Source organism: Abramis brama (genome assembly GCF_963993115.1).
Source record: "Abramis brama genome assembly, chromosome: 7".
Classification (NCBI taxonomy): domain Eukaryota; kingdom Metazoa; phylum Chordata; class Actinopteri; order Cypriniformes; family Leuciscidae; genus Abramis; species Abramis brama.
The window spans coordinates 31,689,911-31,712,380 of NC_139969.1; the positions used below are offsets into that span (position 1 = coordinate 31,689,911).

Genomic DNA, 22,470 nt, shown 5'->3' on the forward strand with positions numbered 1-22,470 from the left:
TGGCTGGGTCTTCCAGCATTACAACGACCCAGAACACACAGCCAGGGCAACTAAGGAGTGGCTCTGTAAGAAGCATATCAAGGTCCTGGAGTGGCCTAGCCAGTCTCCAGACCTGAACCCAAAAGAAAATCTTTGGAGGGAGCTGAAAGTCCATATTGTCCAGCGACAGCCCCGAAACCTGAAGGATCTGGAGAAGGTCTGTATGGAGGAGTGGGCCAAAATCCCTGCTGCAGTGTGTGCAAACCTGGTCAAGAACTACAGGAAACGTATGATCTCTGTAATTGCAAACAAAGGTTTCTGTACCAAATATTAAGTTCTGCTTTTCTGATGTATCAAATACTTATGTCATGCAATAAAATGCAAATTAATTACTTAAAAATCATACAATGTGATTTTCTGGATTTTTGTTTTAGATTCCGTCACTCACAGTTGAAGAGTACCTATGATAAAAATTACAGACTTCTACATGCTTTGTAAGTGGCAAAACCTGCAAAATCGGCAGTGTATCAAATACTTGTTCTAAATTTGTCATGATCAAAGATAAAGGGATGGAATTATTGACATTGTTAAGATAAATTGTATAAATTTGATGTATCATTAAGAATAAAGAATGAATAAACATATAAATTAACATTAAAGTTAACCCCAAGATTAATTCTGCAGAAGAAGAAATGCATAGAGATTTGAAGATGAGTAAATTATGATGACAAGGCAACAGGATAGTAGGCATTGGGCAACGCAGCAGTTAAAGGGATACTCCACTTTAAAATGAAAATTCTGTCATCATATACTCACCCTCATGTTGTTTCAAACCTGTATGAATTTCTTTCTTCTGCTGAACAGAAAGGAAGATATTTAGAAGAATGTCAGTAACCAGACAGTTTCTGGTAACATTGACTTCCATAGTAGGAAAAAAATGGAAGTCAATGGTACCAGAAACTGTCTGGTTACTGACATTCTTCTAAATATTTTCCTTTCTGTTCAGCATAAGAAAGAAATTCATACAGGATTGAAACAACATGAGGGTGAGTATATGATGACAGAATTTTCATTTTAAATTGGAGTATCCCTTTAAGACTTTTATTTTGTCACCCCCCATGCCGGATGTTGAATAATGTAATGCTGGTGAGTCTCCGCAGTCCGCAGTTTCAGCGAGGCTAGTTGAACGGAAGAGGGGACACCGGTGGAGGACATTACATGTAACTCCAAATCAGTAAACTCACGTTGTCCAAAAGAGTTTGTCATCAGCTAATCGGAAATGTTTTCTCTTTCTACTTCCCTACAGCCACAGGTATCAAATCACATTTGTTAAGGACAGCTCGTTTCATAACTTTCCATGTACGCAGGCTAGCTGGTTAGCTAGCACTTATTAACTTACATCAGAACTGTGTGTCTGTAATCTCAAGATTTGAGAGAATAGCTTTTAAACATCACGCTGAAAAGTCAACGACATGTCTCATATTATTAGTCATTATTGCTGCAGCTGACTTGATTACAGTGTTATTGATAGGTCGTGTTTATTATTGATTGTATGATCATAACATTATAACACAAGAGTATTTTTCCATGAAAAGTCATGAATATTTAATCCACCACAATGTCTCAGATGAGTTAAATAGTATATTATTATGTTTAATAGATTCAGTTGTGGAAATTATGTTTTCATAATCGACTTAAATGTAAATAATTGCTTAGAATAAATTGCTTAGAATAATTTTATAGCTAAAAGCACACAGTTAAATAATATTGTAAAACTAAAAATACTACTACATTCCACATTTATTACATTTCAATCTACTCAGTTCTACTGATGCTGTTTCCTTGATAAACAAGTACACTAATTTTGTATAAAACTTTCATTATGGGCAAAACTGTAGGTGAAATCAGGGTTATTATAAATATAAATGTTAGTTGAACAATTTAAACTAAATAAATTGAGAAATGTTCCTTTGGCAATAAACAGAAATACATTTAAGTTGAAGTACTTGAAGTTATTAACTGGAAATAAATAAAATTAAATTAAAACTGAAGTATAATTAAATTAAACCTAAATAGCAATACTTTAAATAAAATGACATAAGCACATAACAAAATTAAACTAAAATCAGCATAACTAAAAATATAAAACTAAAAGCTAATTCAAAATATTAATAAAATGATAATGAATCTAAAAATAAAAATGGTTTAAATCATCATATTTTGTATGAATTTCATATTTTGAGATTGAAACTTTACCCTGGGCCGAGTCAAGGGTAAATCTATCAAATCTAATCTTTTAAACAGCATTTGAAAAGCATATTTAAAAAAAAAAAAAAAAAAACTTATGTTGAAGGCCTGGTGTCCAGGACAGTTTTGATGTTACCCTAACATGCATAAATAATGTTTAAAAAAAAAAAAAAAAAAAAATTATTTCCCAGGACATTAAAGAAGAAATGCTTTGGTTTTGCTGTGTTTTTGTCAGGTAACAGTCCAGCTGAGTCACCTCATCAACGCTCTGCACTCTCTGACGGGTTCAGTGAGCAGCAACACTTCAGTCAAGCACAAACACAGAGAGAACAGCCCAGAACAAGAGCTGAACAGCACAGAGGTGATTACATTTAACATCATATATATATATATATATATATTGTACACATGTAGGTTATTGGTGCTGTTTTCCCTCTGTTCCTTCCAATCATTAGCTTTGTTATGGAAGTGTGCTCCTAAAACGGATCAGTTGAATGTTATCAGCTTTTAAATGAAGTGTGCTGTTCTGAAGCTTAACTGTTTCTCCTCTTTAAATCCTGCGTGTGTGGTGTTGCGCTGGGAAGCCGTCACTGACGCTCAGGGATTTGGGTCTGACAGATCTAGGAGTCGGTCAGCTAGATGAGCTGGTGGAGAAGCTTCTGCCCCGTGTTTCTCAGCAGGACTCGCCATCACGACCGAGGACCGAGACAAACATCTGGAGGACTTCCCATCTCTCCTCAGATTCTTTCTTTCACAACAAACATGGTGAGACACTTCGCTTTCTCGAAACCTGAACCAAAGACGTAAATCAGACGCTTTGTTGATTTTCTTTTATTTTGTAATCTTGAATCTTTTGAAACCTTGACTATTTAGGCTATTTATTTGATTGTTCAGCTTTCTCATGATGAATCTCTTATCTATGGAAGCTTGTTTCCGTCACAGAATAAAACATTTTAAAAGATAATTGCGACTTTATTTCTTAGAATTGCGAGATATAAAGTCAGAATTGTGTGATATAACGTCGCAATTGCGAGATAAAAAGTCAAATTCTAAGGGAAAAATACTTTAGAACACGCATATATCTCGCAATTGAGTGTTATAAAGTCGGAATTGCGAGATATAAACGTAATTCTGAGAAAAAAAATTGCATTTAATAAACTCCAAATTGCGAGTTTATTTCTCTAAATAAAAGATATTATTCATATACTTTATAACACACAATTGTGACTTTATATCACGCAATTCTGACTTTATAACACACAATTGTGACTTTATATCACGCAATTCTGACTTAATATTTCGCAATTCTGACTTAATATCTCGCAATTCTGACATTTTTTAACACAATTGCGACGTTATATCACGCAATTCTGACTTTATAACACACAATTGTGACTATATCATGCAATCGCGACTTAATATCTCGCAATTCTGACTTCATATCTCCCAATTGAGTGTTATAAAGTCGGAATTGCGAGATATAAACCTGCAATTCTGAGAAAAAAAATTGCATTTAATAAACTCCAAATTGCGAGTTTATTTCTCTAAATATAAAAAATTATTCATATACTTTATAACACACAATTGCGGCATTATATCACGCATTTCTGACTTAATAACACACAATTGCGACGTTGTATCATGCAATTCTGACTTTATAACACAATTGCAACGTTATATCATGCAATTCTGACTTTATAACACACAATTGTGACTTTATATCACGCAATTCTGACTTTATAACACACAATTGTGACTTTATATCACACAATTCTGACTTTATATCACGCAATTCTGACTTTACGTGAAAAAGTCAGAATTGTGAGATAAAAAGTCGCATTACCTTTTTAATGTTTTATTCCATGGCGGAAGCAAGCTTCCATATTCGTCTGATGAATTAACAGATTAATTTCTTCTCTCTTATTCAGGATTTTCCAGAATGGGTGGTGTTACTCCTGTCTTCTCCAGGCAAAACAAGTCACCTCTCCAAACACTATGTACAGATCTCCAATATTTGCCATGTAATGTGTACAGTTTATTATTCAGTCGTCACAACAGGCAGCATCATTTTAAAATTATAATCTGTGTTGGCCGCTCATGTTCATCGAATTGTAATTGTGTTTTTCAGTGTTGGTCCAAAATCGAGGCTTTAAAACTCTGAAGTCCAAAACACGGCGTCTACAGGGAGGCTTAGACAGTTCAGCCGAGCCTGAGGGATTTACACCATCGTTTATGAAGGTCACCCACACAGTGCTTCCTGTGGAATGATATTATTAGCCTGATGTGTTTATTTCCATGAAGAGATGCACCCAAAAATTTACATTTTCATGATGTTCTCTCCCTCATATCCTTCCAAAAATGTATGACTTTTTCTTCTGTGGGTGACAATTCTTCAAAATATTTCAACTATATGACCACATGAGAGTCATTCCCTGCAGAAACCTAGATGTCGTAACTCCCTTAAAGGGACAGTTCACCCAAAAATGAAATTTCTGTCATTAATTACTGTCGTTCCAAACAGTTGCAATGACATTGCTGCCTATGGAGGCGTCAGAAACCTCTCAGATTTCATAAAAAATATCTTAATTTGTGTTCCGAAGATGAACCAAGGTCTTACGGGTTTGGAACGACATGAGGGTGAGTAATTAATGACAGAATTTTCATTTTTGGGTGAACTATCCCTTTAAACAGCGTAAAGAAAAACAACATTTACATGATGTTTCAGAACTGTGCTTTTTGCACAATCCCTGGAATAAGCCATTTTCTTAATTGCATGTAACCATATTTAAAAGCCCTCCTTTTGATTTCCACAGAAGAAATTAATACATAGGTTACAGGTTTTGGAACGGCATGAGGACGAGTAAATTATGACAATTTTGGTTGTATTGCTTGATTGCAAATATAATGCTTTAGTATGTTTTCACTGCATTGTAAATGTATATTTGCTAAAGTTTATATTGGTGTTACAATGTCATTTATATTTTTGTCCATTAGGGTTTCCTCACACGAGACAAAGGGCCAGATGTTGAAACTCTGGACAAGCTCCTTAAAAACAAAAATATTCCTGATGGGCAACATGATGCTTTTAAGACTGGTTTTGCTGAGGGCTTCCTTAAAGCTCAGGCCCTAACACAGAGAACACAAGGCACGTCGTCTTAATCAATAACAAATGATGAATTGTGAATGAATGATAGAAGGTTTTCAGCTTGATATGGGTGTTTCCTTTCTCATTATTTATTGTATAAAAAACATATGTCATCATCTTCAATAGAGTCACTAAGGAGGATGCGACTGATACTATTGGTGCTTTTGCTGTTGGGCTTGTATGGACTCTCAAAAACACCTTTCTTATCAGGTAAATGTTCCAAAGAAACTTCTGCATGTCTGATTTGCCTCTCTAACTAAAGGCTGAAATGCACTACACATCAGATTTGTGTTTTGACAAATTTGACAGATTTCGCAGAAAATCGAATGGTGTATGATAGGTAAAAATAACTGAGTTTGTTGTTTTGGGAATGGATTGAAAGTCTGCTATTGTTGGATCTTGAGTCATTTAGTACATGATGCCCAGTTTTTCTCCGTAACCATTTTGCAAAGTCGACAAGTGTATGACATAGTGTTCATTTTAAGTCATGTTGTGTTTTCCAGCCCTAAAGTTGAGTATCTGCTTGTTAAGTCTTACATCAATTCTGGGTCCAAATGCTCTATCAGATGCCAACATAAACAGCGAATGCTGCCAATATACACTCAAGTGTGCTGTGCTGTAATACTACCAAAAAAGAAAAATCATGATCCTAACCTTTATCTCCATATCTAAATCTCAGATGGCCAGACAGTGATTCATCTTTTATGAATCGTTAAAATAGTGGTGTCCAGGACATCATGAGCCCGGAGACTGTAGAGTACAAGCTTAGCTTAAATGTCGCTTTAAATAAATAAATAAATAGTGCTCATTAACGACTCTTGAGATCGTACTCTCTATTGAAATGGAGTGGAGGCTTGGACCCGGAAAACGCATTTGATATGTCGTGACTTAGCAAGCAGATAGTTTATGTCCTGTGTGCCAAGTTTGCCAATTGTTTGAATGTAAAATCTGAATCATTTGAGAGGTTTCAAGTAGAGCCGCACGATTAATCGCTAAAAGATTGCGATATTGATTCAAACACCCACGCGATCTCATTCCTAAACAACAAATATACGCCTGTCTATTAAACCTGTATCGAATCAATTACATCGTTACACCAGTAGGTGGCGACAAGTGACTGTTAAAACATGTTTTTGTCATTGAATTATTCAAGAGATTCGTTCAAAAACGCTGATTTATCCAGCAATGAAACAAGTGAAGTCTTTTTAAGAGAGTCATTGAATCATTCATTCAAGGGATTTGTTAAAAACACAATTCATCCAGTAATTAAACAATTTTTAATTGTTTAAAAATTAATGTCATTATGAGTGTCATTATGTCATTATGTTTAATGTCATTATGAGTGAGTCATTGAATCATTCATTCGAGCTGATTTTTTTACATTTTTAAATAGACTGTAGCAGTTGACATTTTGTCAGAACGTTATTTTGTTTAGTTGTCTATTCAGAATCGTGTGAGAATCGTGATCTCTGTTTGAAACAAGAAAATCGTGATTCTCAATTTATCCAGAATCGTGCTGCTCTAGTTTAAAGTTTTGGCTTGGATTGAAAACCGTTAGTAATGCTTACTTAAGCTGGCTTGCCCCTAGTGCTTGCTGTGTGTGTGTGTGTTTGGAGTGTGAACTATAATGTAACCATTCCGGACAGTGCGATTCCGAACCACATCAGGCCTGGACTCGGCGGTGGACCCTGTCCAGATGAAGAACGTCACCTTCGAGCATGTGAAGGGTGCGGAAGAGGCCAAGAACGAGCTGCAGGAGGTGGTGGAGTTTCTCCGCAACCCTCAGAAGTTCACCGTTTTGGGAGGAAAGCTGCCTAAAGGCAAGAACTCGCGTTTGACAAAAGGCTCCAAGCCAGAACCATTTAAATAAATAGTTCTATATAAATTGTACCATTGTTTACTCACCAAATTTTTCTCCAATCAAAAGTTTAATTCTTAAACAAAATTCCACACTGATTCTTTTTGGCAGCTTTAGGTTTCCTACAACATTAACTTGTGTGTTTTTTCCAGGAATCTTGTTGGTTGGGCCTCCGGGTACAGGAAAGACCCTGTTGGCCCGTGCCGTGGCGGGCGAGGCAGATGTGCCATTCTACTACGCATCTGGCTCCGAGTTTGATGAGATGTTTGTTGGGGTTGGTGCCAGTCGTATCAGAAACCTTTTCAGTGAGTACATAGTGCCACTCTAAATCACAATTCCAGCATGATTGTTAGATCATGTAGGCCATACTATGTGCCTGATTCTGAGTTCTGTGAATGTGAAAGTAGCCAAAAGCCTTATGAATGATTGCATGACTGCTACAGATGTTAAAGCAGTTCTCCTGCATTTGTCCTCTAGGGGAAGCTAAAGCTAACGCTCCTTGTGTTATCTTCATTGATGAGCTGGATAGTGTTGGAGGAAAGAGGATTGAGTCTCCCATGCACCCCTATTCTAGACAGACAATCAATCAGCTTCTGGCAGAGATGGATGGGTGAGCCATGCAACCTAAAGAACTGATGACTGCGTTCCAGTGGAAAGTTTGTGATCACTAACCTTTGGTGTTTAACATCTGCAGGTTTAAGCCAAATGAAGGCGTCATCATAATCGGAGCAACAAACTTCCCGGAAGCTTTGGATACGTATGTAGATTTCTTTTCAAACATCTAAATACTAAAGGGTTGGTTTACGATACATAATAAGATCTATACAGACCCTTTCCAAAAAATTAGAATATCATGGAAAAGTTTATTTATTTCCATAATTCCATTCAAAACGTTAAACTTCCATAGATTATAGATTCAGGGCCCACAACTTAAACGATTTCAAGTATTTAGTTGTTTATTTGTACATAATTTGGGCTTCCAGCTCATAAAACCCACGAAAACAGGATTTAAAAAAATGAGAATATTACATGAAATCACACAGTAATTACACAGTGATACCATGGTCATTGAACCAGGTTTTGGTTCTTTTGGCAGTGTGGGCAGGTGCAAATCCTGCTGGAAAATGAAGGAAGCACAAAGTGCTCTGAAAATGTCCTGGTAGACGGCTGCGTTGACTCTGGATTTAATAAAGCACAGTGGACCAAAGTCCTCTTTTCTGATGAGAGCAAATTTTGCATCTCATTTGGAAACCAAGGTCCCAGAGTCTGGAGGAAGAATGGAGAGGCACACAATCCAAGATGCTTGAAGTCCAGTGTGAAGTTTCCACAGTCTGTGTTGGTTTGGGGAGCCATGTCATCGGCTGGTGTTGGTCCACTGTGCTGTCCACTCAACGCAGCCGTCTACCAGGACATTTTCAGAGCACTTCATGCTTCCTTCAGCAGACAAGCTTTATGGAGATGCTGACTTCATTTTCCAGCAGGATTTGCACCTGCCCACACTGCCAAAAGAACCAAAACCTGGTTCCATGACCATGGTATCACTGTGTAATTACTGTGTGATTTCATGTTATAGTTTTCGTGGGTTTTATGAGCTGGAAGCCCAAATTATGTACAAATAAACAACTAAATACTTGAAATCGTTTAAGTTGTGGGCCCTGAATCTATAATCTATGGAAGTTTAACGTTTTGAATGGAATTATGGAAATAAATAAACTTTTCCATGATATTCAAATTTTTTGGAAAGGGTCTGTATGTCTGAGTTTGTTGGGGTTATTTCTCATACAATGTTGCTGATTGGTCAGAAGATCTGTTGAAATTAATACATTATTAGCTAACTGTGTGATTTGTATATGCACATTTCTGAAATACATAACTTGACACAGTCACCTCTGATGACAGATCACTCCAAATTGTAATGTAGACATGCATTTTCTGTAAAGCTGCTTTGAAACGATATGTATTGTGAAAAGCGCTATACAAATCAATGTGGATTGAATCTGAATGCTGTCTTGTTCCCCAGCGCTCTGATCCGGCCAGGCCGTTTTGATATGCAGGTCACCGTCCCCAGACCGGATGTGAAGGGCCGCACTGAAATCCTCAAGTGGTACCTTAAAAAAATTAAAGTAGACTCTGGTGAGTGGCATGTTAAATACTCATTTCTTAAACTTACAAGATTCTAAACTGTTAATGTTGTACGGTAAAAAAAAAGGTAATAATACAGCAAGTAAAGTAGGATTGTTGTCTTTTCTGGACATTAGCTGTGGAGGCAGAGGTCATTGCTAGAGGAACAGTGGGGTTCTCCGGTGCCGAGCTGGAGAATCTTGTGAATCAAGCTGCTCTTCGGGCCGCTGTGGACGGGAAAGACATGGTGACCATGAAGGAGCTGGAGTTTGCTAAGGACAAAATACTGATGGGTAAGTGCCTCTAACTCATTTTGCATGATAAACTTTGCTCAGGATGAATGAATACCGTGAGTTTTCCATTCACTTGCTCCCTCCTCAGGCCCAGAACGCAAGAGTGCAGAGATTGATCAGAGGAATAAAGAAATTACAGCGTACCACGAGTCAGGCCATGCTATTATTGCATACTACACCAAAGGCGCCATGCCCATAAATAAAGCCACCATTATGCCGAGAGGCCCCACTTTGGGTCACGTGAGTACATGCTAATTCATCATCAGAATTTAAAGCTTGAGAGGCCTTGTGTGTTCACCTATGGGTTGAACTTCTTAGAGATATGAGCTCTGAGTTTTATTTACGAGTCTTGATTTAGATCCAGTCTTTGCTCTTCTCTGTAGGTGTCCATGCTTCCAGAGAGTGACCGCTGGAGTGAAACTCGTGCTCAGCTTCTGGCTCAGATGGACGTCAGCATGGGCGGCCGAGTGGCGGAGGAGCTCATTTTTGGCAGTGAAAATATCACTACTGGTAGGTGGCAGGACTGTTTGCTCTGGTATTGCGGTGTATTTCAATTATTGATTACATTTGAGTGACCCGGCTGTAAGTACATGGAATGTTTATTGTACTTCATATTATGCAAATACCTAAGAGGGCACCGAGTTTTATCCGTGTAATGTTTTGTTGTTTTCATATAGGAGCATCAAGTGATTTTGACAGTGCTACAAAAATTGCAAAAATGATGGTGACCAGATTTGGAATGAGTGAAAAGGTTTGTCATGTTTATCTGATCATCTCTGGGTGCTGAAATATGGTTTCAGGCATCCAGCCAGACTTAAAGGTATAAATGATAAAAGGTGCAGAAATATTGTAAAACTACAGAGTTCAGAGTTCTTCTTTTTAATACCCGTTTCAAAATCTTCTATAAGGTAGTTTATGTTAGTGATAATGAATCTGCCTTCAAAGATTTGACATATATTCCAAGGCAGAATCACATTTAGCCTTCACGGATAAGGCAGTTTCAATTTCCAGAATCCATCAAAAGTAAAATCAAAAAAACAGTTTACTGTATATTAGAGCTGCATGATTAATGGTTGAAAGATTGTGATCTCGATTCAAACACCCACGCGATCTTATTCCCAAATGACAATGATTCACCAGTGTCTATTAATCCTTTGACAAGTACGATCACAGCGAACGTTCAAATCTGCGTTGGCCCAGAGAGAGCAGTTGTCATGTTAATAGGTATGAAACAGCTTCACAAATAATATAATTATTTCTGTCTTACAATAATTCGTATTATCACAGAAGTACTGGGATAAATGTTTATAGGTCGGATATAAACACTGATGTCTACGGAAGCTATCAAAATAAAAGAAAGATGCTTCAAATAAAGATTGTATCAATTACATCTTAAAACCAGTAGTGACTGTTAGTATTTGTCATTAAATCATTCATTCAATTTATGAGTGAACCGTTCGATCAAACTGATTTTTTTAATAATTAATTCAAATTAATATATAATATAGTAAAAAAAATAAACATATATTATTTTAAATCGACTGTAGCAATTAATATTTTGTCAGAACCTCTAGTAAATTACGTTATATTGTTTAATTATCCGTTCAGAATCGTGATCTCTATTTTGATCTCTATTCTTGTGAAAAAATCCTCAATTTATCCAGAATCGTGCAGCTCTAGTGTATATTGTAAACTGTAGTATTTCTATATAATACTGTAACGGTTGAAAGCACCATCAAATTTTACCCATTTTTGTGTATTTTGCTGGGTGCTTTATAATTAAGTTGTATAATTAGCTTTTATATTGGCACTGTACTAAAACTACAGGGTGGGCCATTTATATGGATACACCGTAATAACATGGGAATGGTTGGTGATATTAAAGTCCTGTTTGTGGCACATTAGTATATGTGAGGGGGCAAACTCCTCAAGATGGGTGGTGTGTACTAATATATACTAATGTGCCACAAACAGGACTTTAATATCACCAACCATTCCCATGTTATTACGGTGTATCCATATAAATGGCCCACCCTGTAGTTAAAATAGCATCTGCAATTGCCTAAAATAGAATAAAATAGTTGTGATTAATCTCACGAATTCCCACCAGTCTTAGTAAAACAAAGTGAAATGGGAAAAATTGTTAAATAATAAAAATTTCCACGGATACCCTAGCAACCAACCAACCCACCCCTAGGTCTTTCCGGTGGAACCCTAGTCTTAAAACTTGTGTATTTCATTAATAGCTTAGAAACATGTTAACTTGCTACTTGTTGGACTTCTCTTGTATGTATTCACCAGATGTCGTATAGGTCATACAAGTTTGACCCATGCTTTTTTGCTTAAAGGTGAAGACCCAACTTTATGCATGTTTTGTAAGATTCCCCTCTCTGTTAAACATATATTATTGGACTGTCCTGGGTTCAGTACAAGTAGAATGCTCTTTTATTAAGTTATTTCACTTAAGGACTTATTTAGTAAGATTATGCCTGAAAAGGTGTTGGATTTTTGTATCATATGTAAAAAAAAAAAAAAAAAAAGAATATATATATATTCTTTTTTTTTATTTTTTTATTTATATATATATATATATATATATATATATATATATATATATATATATATATATATATATATAATATGACTTGTGTTGGTTTGCTTGGTTTTATTGTATTTATATGATATTTGTATTTCTGTATGAAAATAGCCTTAGATGCTGACATGGCATTAAATAAAACAATCTATCTATCTTCTCTTGTATAATAGTTGGGCGTCATGACATACGCTGACCTCACCAAGCAGAGCCCAGAAACGCAGGCGGCCATTGAACAGGAAGTCAGGATACTTCTGAGGGTAAACTCTCTTCTGATCGAACTCTGTCCTCTCTACTAACACATCAGTAATGAAGCATTTGATTCACACTGACTACCGGAGTTTTTGACTCTCATGTTTGTTTGCTTGCTTCTAGGATTCCTACGAGCGTGCTAAAGTGCTTTTAAAGTCCCGAGCTAAAGAGCACAAAAATCTGGCCGAGGCTTTACTGCGGTATGAGACGTTGGATGCCAAAGAGATCCAGTTGGTCTTGGAGGGAAAGGCATTAGACCCTCAAGGCAGATGAAGGTCACCAGGACCAAGAAACGGACAATGGAACCCTAAAAGACATAAATGTACATATGCAACCAAGAGCTTGGTAGGCCTACTCTCCCCATTGCTAAAATTGTATTGTTTTTTTTTTTAGCCAGATCTCTGAATTGAAATTAGTTTCAATTTTACATGCTAATAAGGAAGGTGTAACACAAACACCTCCGTGGACTTTTTATTTCCAAAGAAACTGATCTTGTGAGAATTCAACTCATTTAGTATATTTCAGGTTTTTTCTGTACCGTTAACTGTAGGTTCTTCCTTATTTATAGTGAAGCAGAAACTCATTTTGAATAAATCCTCAAGCTGTAAGTGATAGTTCAGTTTACCATAAAGTCAGGAACAATCACTGGTCTACCATTTTTGACCTAGTTGTCTGAGCCAGACTAAGTGTGTGTTTCATGGTGGCCTTTGAGAAATGTAGGGGAATGTATTTTCTCACTGAGGGACTGTGGAATGTTTCAAAGCCCTTTGGTACTGAAACATGTTTATGTGATGCATTTGATCATATCTGCTTGTGAACAATGCTGCTTCAGAACAGTTTTAGTCACTTTTTGTTTATACATAGAACCCCAGTATGTTATTAGATAACCTTTCTGACAAGATGTTTCCTAGATCAACTTCACGGTGATCAATAAACTCCTGTAGTTCATGCTCTGTTTCTGCACTTTCATGAACTACACAAGACTATTTTTATACAATCTGGAATATCACACGAGGTTTAAATGCTTCCTGTCTTCCATCAGTTTGGTTATACACACCAATCATGAAACAGAAGGAAGACCAAAATGAAATATTCATTCAGATTTGATGTTTGTTTCTCGGGTTCCAGTGGTTACATTGGGTTTATTCAGCTTTATTCTGCATATTATTTATTCATGTACAGCATATTCATCTATGAGTTTACCTTGCCTCCATGTATGTTTGCCTTTTATCCAAGCTCATTTTAGTTGTGTACATACAGTAAATATTTGTAATCAATAAAATTGAAAATTAAATCATTGTATATAAGTGTATAAATTGATTTTAGTCAGATTTTTTGCCTGCTTTGTCATTTAAAATTATTTTTCGGTTGATGCTATTGCACATTTAATAATGAACGGGAGCTGAACTGAATAAAGGAAACATAATAAAACTCTGCATAATTGTTATTTTCATGTACTTTGACAATCTCTGCATTGCCAGAACATTATCATTTTACACAACCAAACAAATGCAAACTAGGTTTTCTATTTTCTGAAGAACGTGTGAGTGATGCAAAAGTTGGTGCCACAATATAGTATATTGCTAGGTAGTGTTTTTTAGCATGTTGCTAACTGTTTTCCCACTTGCCCAAATTAAAAGAGCCTCTCCTTTAGAATGCACATGATTTAAGGAAGTACTTATCAACTTTTTGGCTCTAAGGCCCCTAAATTGTCCGAGACTATATTTTAAGGTCCTTTATGTCAGCCAAGAGATTTCTGGTACCTCCTCTGAAATAACGATCTGCTTTTGTTGTGTTTTATTTACATAAACTTGGAGGCAATTTATTAAAATAATTATAATAAAATATATTAAAATAACAATGTTTTTCAGGGTTTACACTCTTAGTGATCAATGACTTTTCCAATCATTTGTGAGTATTATTATTTTTTTTTATCACAAATTGCAATTTATTATCATATTCTACCTGATGTAATATTTTAGAGCTTGAAATAACTAGAAAAATCTTAATAATTAAACATTTCCATGAGTTTTATTTTTTTAAGATTTTACTAATTTGCATAGCTTTTCCAGGTCTACAAATCACACTTTAAAAGTCCATCTCTTAGCAGTTTTTCCGAACAATTTGGGAAACCTGGTTCTTCAATAAAAAATGTTCAGGGAACAAATGAAAATAAGAAATATGATATCGTGGCAAGCAGGACGAGGCCGAGAGCCGTGAGAACGGAGCGAGACCAGTGGCGTGATTGATAATGAGCGTCACCTGCGCGCCTCACTAGCCTCGTATCTCACGGAGGAGCTTCGGAAGCATAAAAGGAGTGAAGGATGAGAGAGGACCAGGCCTGGACAGTTATGTTTTGTTTATGTGTGTATGGCAGTCGACCGTGAGGGGCTGCCTCTTTTACTTTGTTTTGTGATTATTAAAGTGTTTAAACGTTCGCTGGTTCCCGCCTCCTTCTTCCCTGATCCTTTAACTTCTCTACAGATATCAGTTTGCATCTTGATTTTAGCTTATTTTTAAAGCTTGTTTTGTTAAATTTGAAACCATTTCAAGCGCCCGCTTATCATGATCATTCATAACTGTAAGAGAAAAGTTATGTACAGGTTTTTAAATTCTTGTAATCATACAGTTGCTGACTTTAAATTACAGTTACAATCATTTTTTACAATGTGCACATATTTCTAAAGTAATATATACATGGAAACCATTTGAAAAATGAAATCTGCTTACTGTTCACAGCACAAACAAATAGTTTAGACATGCTTCCAAGGTCTTTAAAAAGTAATTTTCCAAAAATATATTTTTTCCCTTTTTTATTCAGTAAAATATTAATTTTACAATTATACTGAAAGATTTAAATTCAGTGCTGCCGTAACTTGTGGCAAAATCCAAAGAAAGTTAGAAAAACTGGAATAAAAGCAATGCCATGAAGCAGCCCGAAAGCAATGACTAGCATGACGATGGTGAAGAGCGTTCTGAATATGTAGCTACTGGAAGCTGAAAGCACCACCACACCCACAATTGTAGAAAGAGCCCCTTGAAGTATGGGGTAGCCCAGGTGCGTCAGCGCCTCCACAACTCTCTCGTTCACGTCGGGCTTAGTACTGGACACAAACGTGTAGGAGATATGAGCGGAGAAGTCCACGGAGAAACCGATGCTAATGACCAAGTTAATCATGGAGATTGAATCAAGGCTAATGTTTAACAGAGCCATGAAGCCGGTGACTCCCAAAATGACTGAAGCGATGGCAAAGGCCACCCACAAGGCGCAAAGAGGATTTGGAATCAACACAAGGGAGATAGCCAGCATTACTGCGGTTGCCATTGTGATGGTCTGAAGAGTGACATGCCCTATTACAGTATACTGATCGTGGTATATGAAGGCCGGATGGTAGACCAACAACGGACACGGGCAGCTCTCTGCTGTCTTCCGTAGTGAGTTCAACATGTTCTTCTCTGTGGAGTTCTGAACAATCGTCTGAAGAAACAGACGTGAAGCGGCTATGTTGTTATTGGTTATGTTGACATCCTGTTTGAGCATTGGATGGTGGTCCAGAAACTGATACAGAAGTGCTTTAAATGTAGCTTCTGTGCTGATGTTACTTCCATGTTGCTCTGCATACTTTTCATAGGAGTGAAGCCAAGATGTCGACAAGTTCTTGACAGAATCCAGCTCCTGGAATTGCATAATACAGGACTCAAGTTGATTACGTTCATTCTCCTCCCAATATGGAAATGTGCCATTGACGGCTAACATTACATTTGGACCATTATAACGAAAGTATGTCTTCTCAGCCTCATAGTATTGGACGATGTAGGACTTATCAAGTGCTAGGTTCTTGAGATCAATGCCTTCCTTAAGCTGCAGGCAACCATATACACTAACAGCTATGTATACTAAGTAGAAAAAAACTACTATTGCTTTACTCCAAATTGTTGTCAAAAATGGTCCATAGTACTTCCTAAAGAACATTGTCATTGGGTGCTCTTCCTCGGTTCCTGTGTCATGGTTGTAAGATCCTCCGACACAGCAGACAGTGTACGCTTTGGACCGTCCTGGTGGGACCTCCTCTGGGACCTTCATGCAAGTCAACCAGTGCCTGTTCGCCCCCTCCCTTCTGCCATTCAGAGCCAGACAAGCTCCAAAGAAAGTGATGTTATAGAAGTAGCAGAACAAGATGGCCGTTCCCGCATACAGACAGAAAGACTGAACGGATCCAAAGGGGTTCCCGTAGCTGAGGTAGAAGGCTAGCACGTCAGTCAGGGTGGTGATAGTAATGGAAATGGCTGCCTCCCTGTAGGTTTCAGCCATGCGGTCTGGCACTGTGTCTTGAATGTTGGTCCGTTGCCAGCTGGAGATCATGATAAACATGTCATCGATACCGATTCCTAAAAAACAGTTTCACATCTTGAAATGAAAATGTGTCAATTGTGGAGGATGTGAAATGTGGTGCTACATTCGCATTTATGCCTTTGGACCCATTTGATCCAATGTGACTTATAATGAGTGGGATAAGATGTGCCACCCACTTTAAGGGATAGTTCACCCAAAAATGAAAATTCTGTCATTAATTACTCACTTTCTTGTCGATCCAAACCTGTAAGACTTTCGTTCATCTTCGGAACACAAATGAAGATCTTTTTGATGAAATTTGAGACCTTTCTGTCCCTCCATTGACAGTTACGCAACTACCACTTTGGCGCTTCAAAAAATTCATAAAGAGATTGTGAAACTAATCCATATGAATTAAGTGGTTTAGTCCAAATTTTCTGAAGAGACTTGATTGCTTTAGATGATGATGATGAACAGATTGGTTTAGGCTTTTACTCACATGTAAACATTCATGAACTCACATATCAGTTGTGGTAAACAGAAGCTCAAGCATGTTCGCTTGACGTGTGAGAACCAGTGAGGTTCATTCTCATGTTACGCAGCACGTTTGAGCTTCTGCAAGAACCAATGAGGTTCATTCTCGTGTTACGCAGCACGTTTGAGCTTCTGCAAGAACCAATGAGGTTCATTCTCATGTTACGCAGCACGTTTGAGCTTCTGCAAGAACCAATGAGGTTCATTCTCGTGTTACGCAGCACGTTTGAGCTTCTGCAAGAACCAATGAGGTTCATTCTCGTGTTACGCATCACGTTTGAGCTTCATCAAGAACCAATGAGGTTCATTCTCGTGTTACGCAGCACGTTTGAGCTTCTGCAAGAACCAATGAGGTCCATTCTCGTGTTACGCAGCACGTTTGAGCTTCTGCAAGAACCAATGAGGTTCATTCTCGTGTTACGCATCACGTTTGAGCTTCATCAAGAACCAATGAGGTTCATTCTCGTGTTACGCAGCCCGTTTGAGCTTCTGCAAGAACCAATGAGGTTCATTCTCGTGTTACGCAGCACGTTTGAGCTTCTGCAAGAACCAATGAGGTTCATTCTCGTGTTACGCAGCACGTTTGAGCTTCATCAAGAACCAGTGAGGTTCATTCTCGTGTTATGCAGCACGTTTGAGCTTCCATGAGAAACAATGAGGTTTATTCTGGCAAGGTAACAAGCAGGTTCGGTTGAGCTTCTATTTTTGTTCGCTGATCAATGTGAATAAAATTAAATATTTTCATCATATAAAGTGCTCAAGATTCTTCAGAGAATTTGGACATTTTTCATCAAAAAGATCTTCATTTGTGTTCCAAAGATGAACGAAAGTCTTATGGGTTTGGAACGACATGAGGGTAAGTAATTACTGACAGAATTTACATTTTTGGGTGAACCATCCCTTTAACCCATCACATTTTTTTGTCCCATGGCCATATATTTAAAAAGAACTCACCACATTCAGCTGTATGTTCTATTATGGCATTTCAAATCTATCCTGGTCTCAAAATATAAATCTCAAAATGGAAGCATTTGGGTAAAGTGTGCCAGGTGTTTTGGTATAAGCTATACCAGTGGGTCATCTAATAGTGATAGCGAGCTTCGCCTCCAAATGCAGGACATACTATTACAAATATTCTAACAAAAGTTAAAAAGTTGTTTCACAGTCAAATATTCTGTTCCATTGTTTGTGTCCAATATACAATAGTATTTATTGAGATGTAATTCATTTATTCACTTAATTAATTCCCCAATTGCTCAACTTCCCCACTGACATGACACAGCTTACCTCTAACATGGGCAAGTCATATTTCTATGGCCTGATGTTATAGATGCTTGCACAGTAGCACAACTTACCCCAGTATGCCCTGATCGATTTTTATTTATTTATTTATCAGTAGATCCATTACCTGGGAATCAAACTTGCAGTCTTACCATTGCTAACACCAACTGCAAAGATAATAAACATTTCAGAGTGGATACATTATCTTACCAAGAATCAGGAATGGAGAAGATGCCACAGTAATAACAAATGGCACATTCATGAGTAACAGCAGCCCGAAGCTGGACAGCACTGCTTGTGCGGTGGAAAAAACTCCAAGAGAAGCCACCCACGCTTTATTCCTCACATTGTCAAACCTGTTGAGTGAAATTAAACAATGTATAGCTTTTTGCAATCAATATAAGACTTTCAATCTATGAAATATATTTCAGTTCATGAAATAAAATACACTGGGTACTACACAAACCTCAGGCAAGATATTATTGAAAATGAGATGGCAAGAAAGTAAGTAATTGCAAAAAGTTCAGTGACAGATAGGGTACTCTTCTCAAACTCCTGTTGTCTTGACATGGAGGTGAAATAGGAGATCTGAGAAGAAAAAATATAATTAAAACCTTTCATTTAAGTCACGTCAAGTCACCTTTATTTATATAGCACTTTATACAATACAGATTGTTTCAAAGCAGCTTTACAGTGATAACGGCAAAAAGATGCAATGAAGTCAGTGTTGATTTAGTTTCGTTGTATAGATCATCAATTATTTAATTAGTTAATTTAATCTATAAAGCAGTTCTGCAAAAAAATTATGTCATCGTCCAGTTCAGTACAGCCAGATATTGTTATTGTAGATATAATATTGTTGAATATTAAAGTCACATATACTGAAGAGTCCTTGATTATACTAAGAATCACAGTATGCGAACCCCCCAAAATACAAAATTAATGTGTGAATGCCCAAACCAATTGGCATTCATTATTAGGCCTATATTAAAGATATATTCTTATATCCAAAAAAATATTTCACAAAAACTTTACTGATGCCATTTGATTTTATATGATGCGATGCAATTCATAAGTGTGAAGTGTCTTCTTTTTGGTGCCACTATATATTAAGCACACTGAAAAAAATTTGGAGTAGGATTTACTTGAAAAAAGCTAGGCAACTTTTTTTACTCAGAAAATGCTAGTAAATTTACAAAGATTTGCCAAGTAAAAACCTAAACATATTCATCAGTAGCTTTAATTAGAAATCTTTAAGTTAAATTTACTTGGAATATGGAATTAAGTAAACTTTACTTAACCTAGTTAAGTGAAAGTAACACAGAAAATAAGTAATTTTAACTTGGCTAGTAAAAGGTTGATTAATATCAATTTAGTTGAAATTTCCTTTGCATTACATTTCACTCAAACAATAATATTGAATTATACCAGTCATTTATAGTATGTGCTTTACTTAGATTATCTAAGTAATTTATACTACAGCATGTCAGATGTTAAGCATCATGTGAATGCAAAGACCTCAATACTTGGTAGACAATACACAATGATGGTAACATTTGATGGATCGTTTTTAATGTGTCATTTTGAGCAGAAAATGTACTCGAAATGTCACAAAATGGCAAGTTACTAATCCTGACAACAAAAGCAATGATAAAACAGTGTAAATACAGCTGGAAACCAGTGAAAAATTAACCTCATTAATTATTCAAGGTCCATTGCATGATGGGAACCCCAGTATCAGAAAAGCTGAGTAATTTTTACTTAATTTTATTGAGTTGATATTTACGCTTTCATTTCTACTCGCTTGAAATTAAGTAGCCTACTGATATGGAATTTACTTCGTTTTTTTAGTTCTTGCCTGAACTAACTTTTTCATGTAAATTACATTGTTTTTTTCCAGTAGTATTTACTTCACCAAAAAATCATTTTTTACAGTGCACTTTCATGTGTGATTATGCAAAACATTTAATGTTCCATAATTGTTCAGTAGGTAAAATTTTTATTTCAATTAAGTTCATGACTGTTTTTTAGATTTGACCCATTAATCTTTCATAAAGCCTGTTTATTTATTTAATGGGTATAGTTTGAATTGAATTTATTGGAAAATTAGAAAAAAATTAATAAGACTTAACACATTGGTCACACAGACTCAAACAAATATGAACCACAAAAACATTTAACACGGTAGCCTACTTACTTCAGTTACAGAGGTCGTTACATTCGAGAGTAAGTCTATCAACTCTTGAAGCCAGGCATCTCCCAGTGTAGTATTGCTCTCTTTCAGGTAATAGAAAAGTCTCATTGCTTTGGCACTTCGAACAACTCCACTGTGATCCACCTCCACCTTACTGATGACATTTCCCATGTGGAGACATTTGGATTCTGACGGACAGTACTCAGGAAACGTTATGTTGACTAGATGAATGTTGCTGGCATTATAATGTAGAACATCAAGCATTACATTAGAGTTGCATGTTCCATTCACAGTTGCGCAAACATCGGAGAACACAAATGTCTGTGCGCCGTGCGTTGCGGTGATTCCTCTAACTTGTCCATCGATGCGAATGACCTCCTCTAGTGCGGCAACACTGAGAATGTTAGTCTGACAGGAGAATATCAAAGATGCAAAAACCCCGTCAGTGTTTAATCGTATAATTGAAAACTGCGAGTCAATTTGTGGAAAGGTTTCTTGAAAGAAACGCCTCTCCGCTTTAGCGCGGCCGTTTTTCGGAGTAAACTGCTCCACTATGTCGTTGGATTTCAGGTCGTTCAGAAAGTAAAATCCTCCTCCGAGACCTGCGGACACCAACAGTGGTAAAGTGACAAACCACCAAGGGTGAAGGCCTACGAACTTACCGAGACTTTCGAAACACATTCGGATGGGCTTTTCAATGCAGTCTGTGATGTAGGACACCATGATTTCTTAAGAGCTCATCTGCACATCTGGTGTTGAGGAGATACTAGAACACATATAGGCCTAACATCAAAAGAGCAGGTCATATTTCTCCAGGGAACAGTACATGTAAGAACACAGTGTTCTCTTCAGGCTTTGTCTTTTGTTATGTTGATAACTATTTCCACTAGAATGACCTCTCAAACCTATAATCAATATAGGCTGAGCTTCTTCTGAAAGGGAACAATTTTCTGAAGCAGTGATCCAGGTATTCCTCCTGTAAATGTGGAGCAATTTGCTCCCAGTGAAACAATGGACCTCTGAAGTAGCCGACAATGAAAATGGGTAAAGATTCTGAGATCTTCTAAGATAAATTGCATCTTGAGAATGAGAAATTGTATTCTTAACCCATTTAATCCCAAATTTTTCCCAGACACAAAAATATCCAAATCATGTGTCATTAGTATCCCTTTGAAACAGTCAATCATCATTTTTTGCAATTTTCATGGAAAAGTGTGTGAAAAAGTGTGTTTTATGATCGGTCACAATTGTGACCGGTGGGATACTGTGTTGTATCAACCATTGGACAGACTGAATATAGGTCTATTTGACCTGTGCAGTGTGTTTGTGTGTGTGTTTCTGTGTGTGTTTCTGTGTGTGTGTGTTTGTGTGTGTGTGTGTGTGTGTGTGTGTGTGTGTTTGTTTGTGTGTGTGTGTGTTTGTTTGTGTGTGTTGTATCAACCATTGGACAGACTGAATATAGGTCTATTTGACCTGTGCAGTGTGTTTGTGTGTGTGTTTGTGTGTGTGTGTGTGTGTGTGTGTGTGTTTGTGTGTGTTGTATCAACCATTGGACAGACTGAATATAGGTCTATTTGACCTGTGCAGTGTTTTTGTGTTTGTGTTTCTGTGTGTGTGTTTCTGTGTGTGTGTGTGTGTGT

The 22,470-nt window shown here is 37.0% G+C and overlaps 2 protein-coding genes across 2 annotated transcripts; one reads left to right on the forward strand and one right to left on the reverse strand.

The window, feature by feature from the left end:
* Positions 1-1,109: 1,109 nt before the first annotated feature.
* On the forward strand, positions 1,110-13,929 carry yme1l1b (YME1-like 1b). Its single transcript, XM_084119494.1, has 18 exons — positions 1,110-1,291; positions 2,462-2,587; positions 2,811-2,991; positions 4,155-4,247; positions 4,355-4,464; positions 5,221-5,371; positions 5,498-5,581; positions 7,018-7,191; positions 7,382-7,534; positions 7,707-7,839; positions 7,924-7,986; positions 9,250-9,362; positions 9,488-9,643; positions 9,732-9,883; positions 10,027-10,153; positions 10,321-10,394; positions 12,410-12,496; positions 12,612-13,929. Exons 1-18 carry the CDS (start codon positions 1,259-1,261, stop codon positions 12,759-12,761), a joined length of 2,160 nt encoding a protein of 719 aa, XP_083975620.1. The 5' UTR covers positions 1,110-1,258; the 3' UTR covers positions 12,762-13,929.
* A 1,419-nt stretch (positions 13,930-15,348) lies between these two features.
* On the reverse strand, positions 15,349-21,553 carry ptchd3b (patched domain containing 3b; the record flags this gene model as incomplete). The annotated part of the gene is made up of 4 exons (XM_084120946.1): positions 15,349-16,877; positions 18,847-18,992; positions 19,103-19,224; positions 20,834-21,553. 4 exons carry the CDS (start codon positions 21,551-21,553, stop codon positions 15,349-15,351), a joined length of 2,517 nt encoding a protein of 838 aa, XP_083977072.1.
* Positions 21,554-22,470: the final 917 nt, after the last annotated feature.